Source organism: Lactuca virosa, chromosome 5 (genome assembly GCF_052849685.1).
Source record: "Lactuca virosa cultivar CGN04683 chromosome 5, Lactuca_virosa_CGN04683_v6, whole genome shotgun sequence".
Taxonomy (NCBI): Eukaryota; Viridiplantae; Streptophyta; class Magnoliopsida; order Asterales; family Asteraceae; genus Lactuca; species Lactuca virosa.
The window spans coordinates 374,549,357-374,567,015 of NC_136430.1; the positions used below are offsets into that span (position 1 = coordinate 374,549,357).

The 17,659-nt window shown below is 41.7% G+C and overlaps 1 protein-coding gene across 1 annotated transcript; it reads right to left on the minus strand.

The window, feature by feature from the left end:
- VPS2.1 (SNF7 family protein) lies at window positions 1–1,922 on the minus strand. Its single transcript, XM_079053640.1, has 5 exons — window positions 1,666–1,922; window positions 900–1,030; window positions 697–801; window positions 352–612; window positions 1–276 (listed from the first exon to the last, which is right to left on the minus strand). Exons 1-5 carry the CDS (start codon window positions 1,700–1,702, stop codon window positions 127–129), a joined length of 684 nt encoding a protein of 227 aa, XP_078909766.1. The 5' UTR covers window positions 1,703–1,922; the 3' UTR covers window positions 1–126.
- Between the last annotated feature and the right edge of the window lie 15,737 nt (window positions 1,923–17,659).

Here is a 17,659-nt window from a genome sequence, read left to right on the forward strand (position 1 = left end):
TTTGCAACAAACTTTGATACCATAATCGACACAAACGTTCACAAATTCGACCCAAATTTTTACAAAGCATATATGTGAAATACTTTTTTTTTTAAGTTGTGAATATGATAACGATGATAATGATAGTTACATTCTTCTCAAATTATCTAACCTCGCCTGTAAATCACTATCAATCCCACCATCATCACCCGCCCCCGCCCCCGCCGGTGCTTCCGCTTGCGCCACCTTCGTCTTTGCAGCCGGGACTGATACCGCCCCCGAAGGTGCATTCATCAACTGCAAATTTCAAAATATTTCATTTAAAAAAAAAAACATTTATCTATTTTTAAAATGACAAAGTGAAATATTTACCTCTTGGTTAATATCAATACCAATTTCATCTAAAACCTGGCTCACGAGCTCTTCAGTTTCATCTTCTTCTTCATCACCTTCCAAAGCATCATCAATGGCATCACCCATGACTTCACTCACCATTTCCATTTTCTCATTTTGTCTCTCAAATTCTTGCATTATTTTCTGCAATGATGGAAGGTTCATTTGCCTGTTCATTTGGCCCATTGCTTTTGTCACTCCTTTCATCGCTTCACCCATTGCTTGTGTTGACTTCAATGTCTGCTCAAACAGTCAAATTAATAACACCCTCAAGGTTAACAAAAGAAATAACAACATTAATTTTTTATTTTTTTAATTATATACCTGAATTCTTAGGGATACACCCTGCAGCTGGGATTTAAGCTTGTAAAACTTCTCAATTTGGTGTCGTGTTCTTATAAGGTCTTTAGCCATCACCTTCACAGCTCCCTGAGAGAGAGAAAAAAAAAAAAAGAGTGCCAAAATATCATCATATTTTTAGCATTGGAAAAAAGTTCAAGTCAAATAATCATTAGAATCAAACTTACCATTTGACCTTGTTTGGCACTTTTCTTGATTTCTACAATCAGTTTCTTCTCTTGTGTCTGCAAACCTTGTCTTTCTCTTTCGATTTCTCTTATGGATTTATCAAGCATTCTCTTGTTCTCCCGCAGGAGCTCTGAAAGTGCCAATTATATCTTATTTCCAAAAACCCAAAGATTTTATAAATACAATTATCAACCCAAAATAGTGAATTTAAGTATATCAATTGATCATTGTGGGAAGTTGTTTACTATATAAAACTGAAACTTCCTACAAAACTCATGATGGAAACCCCCACAACACAACTGCAAGATCCACAAGATTGTTCCAAATCAGCCATTCTCTCCCTAAGAACCAGTTTTAAGTTTACAAATCCATGATTACTAAGGGGACAATAGGTTGAATTACTTTTTATCAACAGTAATCATACTGAAAACCATAGGAATATGAAAAATATACTTAAACGCACTTCTTCTACTCTGTGAACTAATTCTCTATGTTTCACCTAATCCATTTATCCCCGACTTGAGGTTTGACCTAATTCATATCATATTCAAGCAATTAACAGGAATTCAATGAATAAACCTAAATAACACTAGTAAATTCCTACGATCAGGGTATATAAAGTGACGATCCTAATCCAATTGGCGAAATTCGATAGCAGATCATCATAGTACTAACCAAATTGCAGATTCCTACAATAACATTTAGATCCAACACAAACCCAATTGAATAAATACAGAATATAAAACATGGATCAAGCGTACGAACCAGCGGGTGTTTTCTTCTTGCCGAATAGGAAACTCATGGTGAAATTAGCGATCAAAAAAGGAAAATCCAATAAACCCTATAAACAACTTCTAGTTCTTGCTCACAAAAACTTGTGCGTTTGCTTTGTGTACAAGGATTTTGGGTTTCCTTTCGGGGCTTTTTGATCGATTGTTGTGTGATCACTACGCGTTATCGTGGTGGTCAAATGGCGAATAACACGCAGAAGGAAGAATATTATGCTAATTTTGTTATCTACGGCTGAGGATTGGATTGGAACCAAAAGAACCTTCGTTAGTGAGATGGGTCGATGAAGTAGATAAAAGCAGGCTATAGTTTTGTTATGCTTTATAAAAATTAGGCCCATCATTTTTGTAGTCCATTATCCCATTAGTATTTATAAAAATATTTATAAGTTACAACTTACAACTTACAAAGAAATCCTTAATTTTGTATCGACATCTTTGATATGTTCTTTTGTGTTCAAGAATCATGCAAAGGAAATTCTTTATTTGAACAACAAGTGACGGTTTCAAGAAGATTTGGTTATTTCCATTTGACAATCGGTATTGATATAAATTTCTATCATTTTTATTGTTATTATTAGTTAAATTTATTTTCAATGTTGGGTGAATGAATAAAACAATTAATTGATTATGAATAATTTTGTGGGGATTTTGATGGTATTCTATATGGAAGTATTTTCTAGTAAAACATCTATTTATATTCATATGTTTTTAATCATAAGTTTAGATATGTGAATGTTTAATTAGTTGGTTAATTTTTTGAGTGTGTAATAGATCTTCAAATTAGCAAACAAATTCTTGTGTTTGTTTTCACTTCACACAATCATGAAATTATTTTCTACAACATGGTAGTGAAAATATTTTAACTCTTCTTGGATTTTGTGACTTTAAATCTTAATGCTAGCGAATTTTCATTAATTACATGCTTCATGGAAATTATGACTTTAACTAAGATAATGTGCTATGAGCTTCCCTAGCCATTGTATTAACTAAGAAAAAAGTCTAGATAATCTCAAACTTCTTATCTTGCTTTAGCCAAATTAGGATCCATCAAACCTATTTGCACCACAATATTATGATAACTAATCAACTGGTTGAACTTGCGATTTATCCTGTCATTGGAACGTTTGTTTTATAGATTTTTTGTTTTTTCGTTTTAGTCATTTTATAAATTAGTTTTTATTGCAACTAACATTTTCAAAAAACTCCCTATCATTTTATATTTTGTTTTGTATAAATTGAATGCATATAATTTAATTCGAGTCAATCCATGTGGATTTAATCCCTATTCTCGCTACCACAATTCATTTTTGTATGTTATCATATTTAGTTTTTTTTATTTGGTGGTATCGACAACCACCAAATTTTTGAGTCGTTACTGGGGATTAGTTATATTTGATTGAACTTTTTTCTATGCTCTCAAGTTTCTATCTTTTTTTTATGTTTATGTTTCTTTTATTATTATTATTGTTTGCATGCATTTTAGGTTATATTAATAATCACATTTTTAGTTTCCATTTTAGAACATTTTTTATGGAAAATTCCAAAAAGATTTTAATTTTTTAGATTTTTATTTTAGCATTGGATTTAGCATAAGTTTTGCATGCATTTTTCTTATTTTTATATAAAATCCAAAAAGATTTTACTCTTCTTTTTCAATTTTTATTTTAGCATGACATTTAGTTTAGGTTTATTCTTATGCATTTTTTGTTGTTTTTTTTCTCACTCCCAGATATCTTTAATTGCAAGTCTTAATATGCCAAATATGCAAATCTTTTTGAAACAATAGAAATGTACATATAGACCTTCATTTGTCGTATCTTCTTATAACACACATGTAGTAGAGTATAGATAATTTATGCAAATGAATCAACTTATTGCAAACATGACATAACGTGTGGGACAAGTTAGACCTAAAGCCTTAGATATCTCCCCCACGAGCATATTACTAATTAATCATACTGATCTTCCAAATAAAGAAACAAGAACTAGAACTTTGCTATTTTGAGATCTTTCGTGTCTAGCTATTACATTTCATGTCATCCTACTTCATGATATAGACACATTTTCTCATTTGATCTCAATTTAGTTTTTTACTTAGCTTTTGTGCTTACCTTTGTTAGTTACTTTTTCTAGTAGTAGCTTGTATATAGCTGTGCTTTGTATTTGTATTTGATGTAATATTTGTAAAACTCTTTGGTAAATCAAAAATGTGGGTCCAAAAAAAAAGAATGAAAGAAAAATGAAAAAAAAACTACCCATTTTTAGTATTGTATATTTTGTTTATGTAAGTGTCTACATAGTAATTTTTGTGTTTTGTAAATCCAAGGCTAGTTGTTTTAAAATGTCATTCGGAATATTTTGTACTAATTTTTGACAATTTTTGGAAGAACTCTAGTATTTATTATGTGTTATGTGAAGTTTCATGAAAAATCAAGTTTTGATCTTATGTAAAGTTTTATGTTCATTTTGTTGATTTTAGTCTTAAAAAAAAAGTTTACAAAAGTCGGATATTAACGCGACATACAATGCAAATATAGTTAGATGTTTTTAGTGTTTCCCTCGTTATGCTTTTATAGATTTTATGTTAGTAGTTTAAGTCTTTATATTTGTAATTGTATCTTTGGGGTTTTGTTGTCTAAAAAAAGAAAAGAAAGGAAAAAGAAAAAAGTAATAAAAAAGGTCGGTCCAAGCGAGCTGCATTCTTTTTTCTTTTATTAGATGTTTAGATTAGATTTCTTCTTATATATTCCATTTGCGTTTTGATATATTTTTAGGCTAGAATCCGTCTTTTGTTGGCAATTACAATAGTGTTCCATTATCATCTTTTGCTCGAGTATCCTCTTTACATGGGTCTCATTTTGATAGGAGTATTAGTATATTTAGATGATTGTAGCTTTGTCAACCTTTGTTTATAGCTCATTTATCTTTGTTCGTTTATATCCGAGTTGTTTTTCATGATCTTGTTTCTTGCTTTGGAATAGAGTTGTGAATAGTGAGTGGTATGCAAAGGGGGGGACAAACCTCTTTTGATATAAAGGCTAGATCGGACCACAAATTGTGTCATGTGCGTCATATTAGTGAAATATGTGTAGGTAACTTTGTATCTCTTTCATATTTGTCTATTTGTTAGAAGTGTAACAAGGTTTCATCCTTTAAAGTGATTCTTAAATCTAAAATGAAGGTTCTTATTTCTGAACTGTAACACCCCAAATTTCAGAGGTATGATTTAAGGGTTTAAAGTGTAATTTTGAAGAAGGGACTCGACGAGTAGGTATGCTTACTCGCCGAGTCGGAGCGGGTCTTGGGTCGCGAATTAAGTGACCAACTCGCCGAGTCGGAAGCTGGACTCGATGAGTTGGTGCTGGAATGAGAAAAACCCTAATCTCGGGGGTTGCACCATATTTAAAGGACTTTATGTCCTTCTCTCAGCCTCCTTATTGCCCTTGAGAGTCAGTAAACCCTAAAAATCATGTGAGCTTCCATTGTTAAAGAGATTTGAGCTTTGGAGGAGGAATATTGAGAAAGGAGCTTGAAGATCAAGAGGCTAGCATCAAGGGATTGGTGTAGATCCAGAATCTACTGCAGTTTGGGCACATTTTGGAGGTAACAAGCTGTTACCTTGACTCTATTGCATTTATATCTATTCAAGAATGAGATTTGGGGCCCTTTTTGCATGTTAAGGATCTATTTCGGGTTAGGGGTCTAGATCTGAGGTTGCTACTTCAGATATAGACTTGTCATGGTCCAGAAACTCACAAAGTATCAGCCTTTGGCTTGTTGGTGAAGCATCCTTGTCTTAAACCTTAGCCCTAGAGTGATTTGGGCTTATAGCTCCTTGGTTTCACGTAAAGTTTGCAACTTTACGTGGGAGTTATGCCCTAGAAGAGTGGATCTACAGTTTGGAGCCCCTGCATGGCTCGAAAAGCCTCTGTAGGAATAAAGGACTGAAGGGACTCGGCGAGTCTGTTCTTGGACTCGGCGAGTCTGTTGAAGATAGACATGAACTCGACGAGTTGGTGGAACAACTCGGCGAGTCTGTTGAAGATTGTTGTGGACTCGGCGAGTCTGTTCTTGGACTCGGCGAGTCAGAACATAAAACCTCAACCTCTTCTGGTTAAGACTCAGATCAGTGAGTTGAGTGGTGACTCAGTGAGTTGGACATGATAGGAGTCATGGGGTGACTCGGCGAGTCGAGTTGTGATATAAGACTTTTCTGAAGTTGGGGACTCGGCGAGTCAGCGGGTTGACTCGGCGAGTAGGGTCAATTAGGAAAGTTGACTTCGGCCAGGACTTTGACTTTGACCAGTTTGACCTTCAAGGGTATTATGGTAATTTGGATATTTATGTCAATGGATCATTGATGGCTATAGGTGTTGGAGTTTGGGGCAGTGCTTCGGGATTGTGCTTTCGTGTGCAAGGTGAGTTATCCTCACTATACCCAAGGGTCTAAGGCACCAAGGCCGGCCCTTTGATTTGTTATTTGAGATAGTTACTGTTGTGATATGTTAGTTGGCATCCTGGTAGATAGGATGGTTATATGATGGTATGCTCTGTTAGATCAGTATCCTGGTAGACAGGATGGTTATATGATGGTATGCTCTGCTAGATCAGTATCCTGGTAGATAGGATGGCTATATGATGGTATGCTCTGTTAGATCGGTATTCTGGTAGATTGGATGTAGTTATGCTTAGTGACCTGTAGTTGGTCTGACTGTCTGTATGCTGGTAGGAGATTACCTGTTATATGTGCGCGTTGAGCAGTAGTAGAGAGTATTCCATCCTGGTAGGATGATAGGGCCCTAGTATGTTGTCTTGTAGACTGTTATATGATTATTTGATAGGTTCACATGTTTGCTAGTATGTAGGCATTCCAACCCGATGGTTGTGGGCCAGGAGTATTCCATCCCGGTAGGATGATTGGACTCATAGTAGGTGGGCATTCCAACCCGATGGTTGTGGGCCAGGAGTATTCCATCCCGGTAGGATGATTGGACTCATAGTAGGTGGGCATTCCCACCTGATGGTTGAGGGCCAGGAGTATTCCATCCCGGTAGGATGATTGGACTCATAGTAGGTGGGCATTCCAACCTGATGGTTGAGGGTCTGGGGTATTCCATCCCGAGGGATGACTGGACCCATAGTAGTTATTGTATGTATAGGCGTGTGGGCATTCCAACCCGATGGTTGTGGGCCGAGAGTATTCCATCCCGAGGATGATTGGACTCGTAGTACGTTGGCATTCCAACCCGATGGTTGAGGGCCTGGGGTATTCCAACCCGACGGTTGACTGGACCCATAGTATGTTGTTCATTGTTGTATGTGTATGGTTATGTGTGTACGGGTATTTTGGGGGAACTCACTAAGCTTTCGAGCTTACGGTTTTCAGTTTATTGTTTCAGGTACATCAGGTGATCGTGGTAAGGCAAAGGTGTGATCGTACCGCTCCTCATATTTCATGATTTTATGATTTGGTTCTGGGGATACTCTGATGTTTAAACTATTTTGAAAACAAGTTGTAATAGCTTAATGGTTTTTGAATGGGTTAAAATGTTTTAAATTGGCTTGAATTTTATGGGTGTTACATGAACGATATTGTTTTGACATGCTACCGAATGTGTTCATTCTTTTTCTTTTATTTGTTTTGTCATTCGCGGTTTGTCTTGTTCTTTTTTTTCCTTGAGGACAAAGAAAGGTTCGAGCTTCGGTGATGATGTTAAATTTATATATATATATATATATATATATATATATATATATATATATATTCATTTAGGATAGTTTTCTTTATGCATTGAATTTAGTTAATTTCATGTGTTTATATAAATCAACCACCTTTTGTAACATTCTCATGTTGCATTAGTATGATAATTTTTGTTTTATGATACATTAAGTTTATTTAGCTAGTTTATGTTTGTTGTAATTCACATGTTGGGCTTAGTGGTTATATTTGTTGTTTGTCCTCATTTTGTTGAAATTTCTATTTTCCGTTTTTTGTTTAAACACTTGGGTATAAGTTGGATTTTTTTGCATATCTATTTAGCTGGTGTCTTAGTTGCAACATACATAAGTTTTGTCTAATTTTTTATGAAATATTTGAGAAAAGCATTTGTTGAATTGTTGTATTAGTCATGATGAATTTGCATTTGTCATATTTTCATTTTTTTTGTTTTTTATAACATCCGGAATTCCAGGTGTAATTAATTCAAAATGTATTTATGTGTTTTTTTGGCCACGACATGGGAAAGGTGTCCCCACGACGTGGCATGACTAAGAATGTTCGCAGATCTTTTATTGTGCCTCACAACGTGGCATGTATTGGGTCACATCATGGCGACCATCTGAAGGCAAAACCCTAATTTCTCGGGCTTTGGGCCCTATTTAAAGGAAGTGATGGTTAGGGTTTCCTCCACCCTCAACCTCCATCACCTCCAAACGACCATTTGGCCAAACTCTAGTCCTCTTGAAACTTTTGAGCTCATTTTGCTAGCTTTTGGTGGTTTTGAAGGAAGAAGAAGAAGTTTTGGTGCTTAGTTTCTCCAAACAACCTGTTATCATCATTGTGTGCAACTTCTTGTAAGTCCTCAAACTCTCACCTTTTTGTTGTATGCTTCTTGGATCTAGATTTTATTCCATATTTTTCCTCATCAGTGAATTTGGAATGAGTAAAAGAGCTAAAGTTTTGCAACTTTATGATTTCTTTGAGTCCCAAGAACATTATATCTCATTGATCTAGGATGGGGTTGTGGTTTGGGGACTTTGCATGGAATTTTAGGTCATATTTCATATTTTAACCTAGATTTAGGAAAGGACATGCATGGAGCGTGCATGTCCATAAAGTTTACATTTTTGGGGATCATTAAGATCCCTATATGAAACATCCTAGGAATACAACACAAAAATTTCGTTTTCAAAACATTATTTAAACCATCATTTCATTACCAAGGTATAAAATCATAAGCTATGTGTTTCAAAATCTCATAATATCTATAACATATCAAATCTCATGTCAAATGTCATATCAAAATATCAGGGTGAAAACTCCCAGGCTGAAGACTGTGGTGTGTGCCATGCGATCATCCCAATCCCTTCCCTTTGCTTGTGGAAGTACCTGAAACCAAAACTGAAAACTGTAAGCACGAAGCTTAGTGAGTTTCCCAAAATACCACATACCATACATATATATCATGCAACTAAGAGATACGGGCCCCGCCCACACTCTGCTGACTCTGAGATACGGGCCCCGCCCACACTCGGCTACTTCGAGATACGGGCCCCGCCCACACTCGGATACTATGAGATACGGGCCCCACCCACACTCTTCTACTGCGAGATACGGGCCCCGCCCACACTCAGCCATTATCCAACATACAAGTAACTAATTCTAACAGTCAAACATATATCCATATCCAAACTATACTGCGAGATACGGGCCCCGCCCACACTCAGCTACTAACATTTCATACTACGGGCCGGCCTTGGTTCCTTAGACCCGTTCCTACTGAAAGGAAACTCACCTCTCAACTGGCTGCTAAATAACTCGTGCAAAGGTGACACCGTCGACTGCTCCAACTACTCCCCGGCTATAATGACCGAATAAACATTTAGTCAAAAACTGGTGGTTCTTCTATGGATAAAATGACTATTTTACCCATTTGATCTAATTTGGGCCATGACCTAGGCCCACTCCTTTCTAATCCTCACTAGGCCCAATAAGTCCCCAAATGGCCCAATTTTCTAAATTGGGCCCAACTCTTCAAATGGGCTTTCCTTCCAAGCCCAAACCAATCCTTGGGCCCTTAACTGGCTTCTGAAGGCGCATCACGGCCCAACTACTGCTATGTCCAAAGCTAGGCCCAAACCGAGGCCCAATAACTTAAAAACCCACTGACTGAGCGTACGCTGAGCGTACCCATCTGTACGTCGCACGTACTGCTTGAATGACTTGTACGATGCGCGTACTGGCGTGTACGCCTATCGTACTCTCCTGTTAAGCCATCCTTTCCAAAACGACTTAATCTCTTAAGACAGAACGTCCCACTCACAGATCTGGGTCTCATGCTTCGTCCTAATCCTTAAAGTTGGTCACTTGGTGGCTTGCAATCCACCAAATGAGCCCAACACTAAGAATGATTATGTTCTTCCAAAGATCAGGCTAGATCTCTTGCATGGTTTCATAAAGCCTTAAAGCTTGCAACTTTACTGCTAAAGGGACTCATTGAGCTTCAAGGGTGGCAACCCTAAGCTCAAAATCGAAGTTGCATGATCAAGGTCCAATATTTGGACCTAAAAAGGTCCAAATCTTCCAAAACCCTAGATCTAGACTTTGAGGAGGAAAGTTAGGAGCTTTATACCTCCTCTTGATGCCAAATGATGAGCTTAATCCAGATCCCTGAGCTCAAGGTACTCAAAGGCTTCTTCTCCAACCTCTCATTCTCTTATTCAAAGCTTTTCTTCACCAAAAAGGAGCTCAAAAGGTCAAACACACACAACAATGGAGTATGAGGCGTATTAGGGTTTTCTGAGGGTGAGGGGGCTGGTAGGGAGGCCAAGGGGTGGCTATAATGGGGTATTTATATGAATTAAACCCTAAAAATTAGGGTTTGGTATCTGCTCACGTACGCTGCGCGTACGTGCGCGTGCCCCCCGCATTTGATGCATGCCTATACGCCCCGCGTACGCTAAGGCTACGCCCAGCGTACGTCTTATGGTTGGCCCAATTCCTTGGCCCCCTTTGCTTAAGTCCAATTTAATAGTCCTTTTATCTATATTTGACCCAACAATAATTTTAGGAAATGATTGATAATTAATACCTCAAAAGTCGGTCGTTACAATTCACCCCCACTTGAATTATACTTCGTCCTCGAAGTCTGCTGCTGCTGCTTCCGGGAATAACTTCGGGTAGTGCTCCCTCATCTCCTCCTCGGACTCCCACGTCCACTCTGAACCCTTTATGTGCTGCCATTGTACTTTCATTAGTTCGACTTTGTTGTTCCTTAGCTCCTTCGTGTTGCGATCCAGAATCGCCACTGGCCTCTTGATGTAATTCAGGCTGTCATCCACCTGAATGTCCTCCAAAGGTACTACCGTAGACTCATCTACTAGGCACTTCCGAAGCTGAGAAACATGGAACGTGCTGTGGATCTGGCTGAGCTCTGCTGGAAGATCTAATCGATAAGCAACCCGACCCACTCGCGCCAAAACCCTAAACAGAACAATGAACCTGGGGCCTAGCTTGCCCCGCTTCTGAAACATGATAACACCCTTCCAGGGTGACACCTTCAGGAGGACCATATCGCCTACCTGAAACTCCAAGTCCGAACGCCGCTTTTCGGCGTAACTCTTTTGCCGACTCTGAGCAGTCTGGAGCCTGCTCCGGACTTGCTGAATCCGCTCCGTGGTCTTGAGTACTACCTCCGTACTCCCCATGACTCTCTGACCGATCTCAACCCAACAAATTGGGGTCCTGCACTTCCTCCCATAGAGCATCTCGGAGGGAGGTCGGTCTATACTGGAGTGATAGCTGTTGTTATACGAAAATTCCGCTAACGGAAGATACGTATCCCACCTGCCACCGAAGTCTAGCACACATGCTCGAAGCATGTCCTCGAGAGTCTGAATCGTCCTCTCACTCTGTCCGTCCGTCTGAGGGTGGAAAGCGGTGCTGAAATGGAGACGAGTACCCATCTCGTCGTGAAACTGCTTCCAAAATCTGGAAGTAAACCGGACATCTCGGTCTGACACCACCAAGACAGGCACTCCGTGACGTGCCACTACCTCTCGCACATAAATCTCGGCCAACTTCTCAGCCGAGATGCTCTCCTGGATTGGTATAAAATGAGCGCTCTTGGTCAACCGATCCACAATGACCCATATCGAATCAACCCCACGTGCGGTTCTGGGAAGCTTAGTAATGAAGTCCATCGTGATATCCTCCCATTTCCACACGGGAATGTCTAACGGTTGCATCTTGTCGTGAGGCCTCTGGTGCTCTGCCTTAAACTTCCTACAGTTCAGGCATCTCTCCACGTACCAAGCTACGTCCCGCTTCATGCAGGGCCACCAGTAATCGGGTCGAAGATCCCTGTACATCTTTGTCGCCCCTGGATGGATGGAGAACCGAGACTTGTGGGCCTCATCCATCAACACCTGCCGTACTCCTCCCCAGTACGGTACCAAGACCCTACCATGCAGGGTCAACAATCCTCGACTATCGTAATCAAACGAAGCTACTCGGCCCACTATCCTCTCACACTTCTGGCGCTCCTCCTTCAGGCCCTCAACCTGCGCCTCCCTAATCTTCTCCAACAATGGAGTAATCACTGTCATCCTCAGACAGATATCCCGAATCAGAGCCGCTACCGCCTTGCGGCTCAAGGCGTCGGCCACTACGTTGGCCTTGCCCGGGTGGTAAAGGATCTCACAATCGTAATCCTTCACTACATCTAACCACCGACGCTGCTTCATGTTCAGATTCGGCTGATCCATGAGGTACCTCAAACTCTTATGGTCCGTATAAATGGTACACCGGACCCCGTAGAGGTAATGCCGCCAAATCTTGAGGGCGAACACCACATCCCCCAGCTCCAAATCATGCGCCGGATAGTTAGCCTTGTGAGGCTTCAGCTGTCTCGAAGCGTAAGCTATCACATGACCTCGCTGCATCAATACTGCTCCCATACCTGTGATCGAAGCGTCACAGTAGACTACGAAGTCGTCTACTCCCTCTGGCAGGGTGAGAATCGGCGCCTCACACAGTCGATGTCTGAGTGTCTCAAAGGCTGTCTGCTGCTTAGAACCCCGACGAAAAACCACCGACTTATTGGTCAGTCGGGTCAACAGGACTGCTATCTTGGAGAAATCCTGGATGAATCTCCTGTAGTACCCTGCCAAACCCAGGAAACTTCGAATCTCGGATGGAGACCTCGGGACTCCCCACTGCATCACAGCCTCAATCTTGGCTGGATCTACTAATATACCATTCTGGTTGACAAGGTGCCCAAGAAACTGCACCTCGTGCAACCAGAACTCACACTTGGAGAAATTTGCGAAAAGTCTCTCCCCCCTCAAGGTCTCAAGCACCTCTCTCAGGTGTTCCTCGTGCTGTTCCTCAGTCTTGGAATAAACCAAGATATCATCAATGAATACTATCACAGACCGATCCAGCATCGGTCTGCACATGCGGTTCATGAGATCCATGAATGCGGCTGAAGCATTGGTGAGCCCAAACGGCATCACCACAAACTCATAATGTCCATAGTGGGTCCTAAAAGTGGTCTTCAGCACATCATTATCTCTGACCCGCATCTGGTGATATCCGGACCGTAGATCAATCTTGGAAAACCAAGAGGCTCCCTAAAGCTGATCGAACAAATCGTCTATCCTCGGAAGTGGGTAACGGTTCTTCATTGTTACCTTATTCAGCTCCCGGTAATCATTGCACATACGGTGCGACCCGTCCTTCTTCTTCACAAACAGGATCGGGGCTCCCCATGGTGAACTACTCGGCCTGATAAAACCCTTGTCTAGCAGCTCCTGTAGTTGCGTAGACAACTCCTGCATCTCGGGAGGAGCCAACCGATATGGTGCCTTGGCTATCGGAGCCGCATCAGGGACCAGGTCAATCCGGAACTCAACATGTGTCTACGGATGTATCCCTGGCAAATCCTCCGGGAATACGTCCGGATACTCCCGCACTACTGGTACATCATCGACTGTCGTCTTGCCCTTATCCCGGGTATCCATAACATACGCGACATATCCTGCACAGCCCTGGTGAATGTGACGTCTCGCTCTCGCTGCAGAACAGAAAACTGGTCCGCGTTGTGGCCTCTCGCCCTGAATCACTAACTCTCCCCCACTGGGAGTGCGAACTCTAACCAACTGTTGCTCACAATCTATCACTGCCCCATTGGGTCTCAACCAATCCATACATACTATAACCTTGTTCCATCGTAGGGGAATAGGAACCAAATCCACTGAGAACTGCTCATCAAATAATCGCAGTGTACAACCCCTATGAACCCTTGTGACCCTAACGGTCGTGTCATCTGCTATCTCCACGTCGAGTGGGCAATCCAGCTCCCCCGGAGCTCTGCTAAATCGCTTGCTAAGTGCAAGCGACACAAACGATCGGGTAGCCCTCGAATCAAATAATACCATAGCTGAAATTCCGTTTACTAAGAACGAACCTATACACAATATACAATCATGAGTAATAATCAGAAATAATAAAGAGATAATGGAGAATATACATACCCGTAACCACATCCGAGGGCTACACGTGCCTCCTCTGCTGTCAACTGGAAAGCTCTACTCTTCGCCGCTGGCGCTTCTGCCCAGCCCTGGCGGCCGTCGGTAATCCTCAAAGTAGCAGGGGCGGGTTCCGCCACCTTCCCTGCTGCTGCTAAACTCAGACACTGGGACCTCTTGTGGCCCCTCTGATTGCACTAAAAGCAAATCAGGTCGAATAATGCGGTGGTAGTAGTGGTAGAAGTAGCAGTACAATCCCTGCTCACATGCCCTGTTCGGCCGCATTTGAAGCAGCCCGAACTTCCCGCCCTACACGCCCCCTCGTGCGACCTGCCACACTTGCCGCAACGGCCTTGGGCTTGCTGGACCTTCCCTCGGGAATCTGTCTTGGGCTTCTTGCTCGAGCCCTCCATGTCAGATACCGTCTCTGGCTTCTTCTTCTTCTCCATCTCTAAATCTATCTCCCTCTCATGAGCCCTTGAAATCATGTCCTCCAGTGTCCTGCAGCTGGAGCGGCTCACAAACTGGCGGATATCACTCCGCAACATCTCATGATACCGGGCTTTTTTCATCTCCTCGTTCGCCACATACTGCGGAACGAGATGGGCCCTCTCCTTGAACTTGGCGGTAATCTCCGCCACCGTCTCAGTCGTCCGTCGTAGATCCTGGAACTCCCTAGCAAGCTGTTGCACCTCAATAATAGGTGCGAACTCGGCCCTGAACGTGGTCGTGAAATCACTCCAGGTCATAGAATCCAACACAATGCCGTCTCCAATGGCTCTCCCGACCTCCTCCCACCAATCTCGTGCCATGTCCTTCAGAAGACAAGATGCTAGTCTAACATTGTCCCCCTCGGGACATCTGCTGGTGCGGAACGCGTTGGCGACATCAGCCAACCATCTTGTACTCGCAATGGGGTCCCGAGCCCCATGATAGTTGGGAGCTCCACAAGCTCTGAACTCCCTAAAATTCAATGTGCGCGATCCCATCATGTCTGCTATCTCAGTACGAAACGCGCCCAGCTTCTCATCCAGAAGCTCCAAGATACCCTCCTTGATCGATTCAAAAATCACAGGAGTCTGGTCTAATATGCTGCGTGTGACCTCTGAGGAGATGAACTCCCTGGTCTGCTCGTTTAACTGCCCGACTCCATAGCCTGAGCCCGATCCCTCTCCTGCACCTGAACTACCAACTGCTGGTCTAGGGCGTAAAACCACCATTCTGAAAACACATCATAACAATCGTCAGAATACTAATATAACTGGAGGGATCACACATACTACAAGTTTCCTGGTCTCGTCTCAACCTTTCTTGACTTGAGTACGGATCCTCTGCTTTCAGTAGTACGGGCCCATACTACCTTCCACATCTATCCGTACTTTCCTCAAGAAATGCCTTAACTCCACCAAGTCCCTTCTACAATTACTGTTCTCTGATGGGTAATCACCAACTCACTCTCCGCCATCAGCTGCATAAGAAGTCCCTGCTTTCTTCCCCTAACTAGCTCACGAATACTATTACATATTACTTAGATTAGATAATTATTCGAATGAGAGATCCTACCCTACAACGGTTGGACTCAAACAAGAGCTGCGAAATAGGGCTAGACTTAACCTTCTGAAATTATTTAGTCCTTGCAATACGTAACGTAACATATTCGTTTGTTAGTTAGTAGAAGATAACTAAGACTCATAAAAGCACAAAGCAAGCAACATTCGAGCATCAAATACATAATCAAGCATCTACTATCATACTGACTAATATGTACTAGCATGCAGTTCTCATAAAGTTGAACACATATAATAGGCACATAAGTCATCCTTCCTAGATCCTTAGTCCTAATCTAGCATGTTGTTCTAATAAAGCTGATAACACAACATAAACTTGTATGGGTAATTTGCGAGTACTTACTTGAGCTCGGCTGATTGCATGCACCACACCTTTTTTTTTCTCTTTTCAAAGTTCTTTTCTATTTTAAAAATCCTTTTTGTAAAAATGATTTTATTTTGAAAATTTCTATACCAATTCCTTAGTTTGAGTCCAGACACACCCGGAAGGGTGCCCGAATCACTCAAACCAAGGCTCTGATACCAACTCGAAACATCCCAGAAATACAACCCAAAAATTTCGTTTTCAAAACATTATTTAAACCATCATTTCATTACCAAGGTATAAAATCATAAGTTATGTGTTTCAAAATCTCATAATATCTATCACATATCAAATCTCATGTCAAATGTCATATCAAAATATCAGAGTGAAAACTCCCAGACTGAAGACTATGGTGTGTGCCATGCGATCATCCCGATCCCTTCCCTTTGCTTGTGGAAGTACCTGAAACCAAAACTGAAAACTGTAAGCACGAAGCTTAGTGAGTTCCCCAAAATACCACATACCATACACATATATCATGCAACTAAGAGATACGGGTCCCGCCCACACTCTGCTGACTCTGAGATACGGGCCCCGCCCACACTCAGCTACTTCGAGATACGGGCCCCGCCCACACTCGGATACTATAAGATACGAGCCCCGCCCACACTCATCTACTGTGAGATACGGGCCCCGCCCACACTCAGCCATTATCCAACATACAAGTATCACACAGACAACAAGTATAACTAATTCTAACAGTCAAACATATATCCATATCCAAACTATACCGCGAGATACGGGCCCCGCCCACACTCAGCTACTAACATTTCATACTACGGGCCGGCCTTGGTGCCTTAGACCCGTTCCTACTGAAAGGAAACTCACCTCTCAACTGGCTGCTGAATAACTCGTGCAAAGGTGACACCGTCGACTGCTCCAACTACTCCCCGACTATAATGACCGAATAAATATTTAGTCAAAAACTGGTGGTTCTTCTATGGGTAAAATGACTATTTTACCCCTTTGATCTAATTTGGGCCATGACCTAGGCCCACTCCTTTCTAATCCTCACTAGGCCCAATAAGTCCCCAAATGGCCCAATTTTCTAAATTGGGCCCAACTCTTCAAATAGGCTTTCCTTCCAAGCCCAAACCAATCCGTGGGCCCTTAACTGGCTTCTGAAGGCCCATCACGGCCCAACTACTGCTATGTCCAAAGCTAGGCCCAAACCGAGTCCCAATAACTTAAAAACCCACTGACTGAGCGTACGCTGAGCGTACCCATCTGTACGCCGTGCGTACTGCTTGAATGACTTGTACGCTGCACGTACTGGCGTGTACGCCCAATGTACTCTCCTGTTAAGCCATCCTTTCCAAAACGACTTAATCTCTTAAGACAGAACGTCCCACTCACAGATCTGGGTCTCATGCTTCGTCCTAATCCTTAAAGTTGGTTACTTGGTGGCTTGCAATCCACCAAATGAGCCCAACACTAAGAATGACTATGTTCTTCCAAAGAGAAGGTTAAATCTCTTGCATGGTTTCATAAAAGCCTCAAAGCTTGCAACTTTACTGCTAAAGGGACTCATTGAGCTTCAAGGGTGGCAACCCTAAGCTCAAAATCGAAGTTGCATGATCAAGGTCCAATCTTTGGACCTAAAAAGGTCCAAATCTTCCAAAACCCTAGATCTAGACTTTGAGGAGGAAAGTTAGGATCTTTATACCTCCTCTTGATGCCAAATGATGAGCTTAATCCAGATCCCTGAGCTCAAGGTACTTAAAGGCTTCTTCTCCAACCTCTCCTTCTCTTCTTCAAAGCTTTTCTTCACCAAAAAGGAGCTAAAA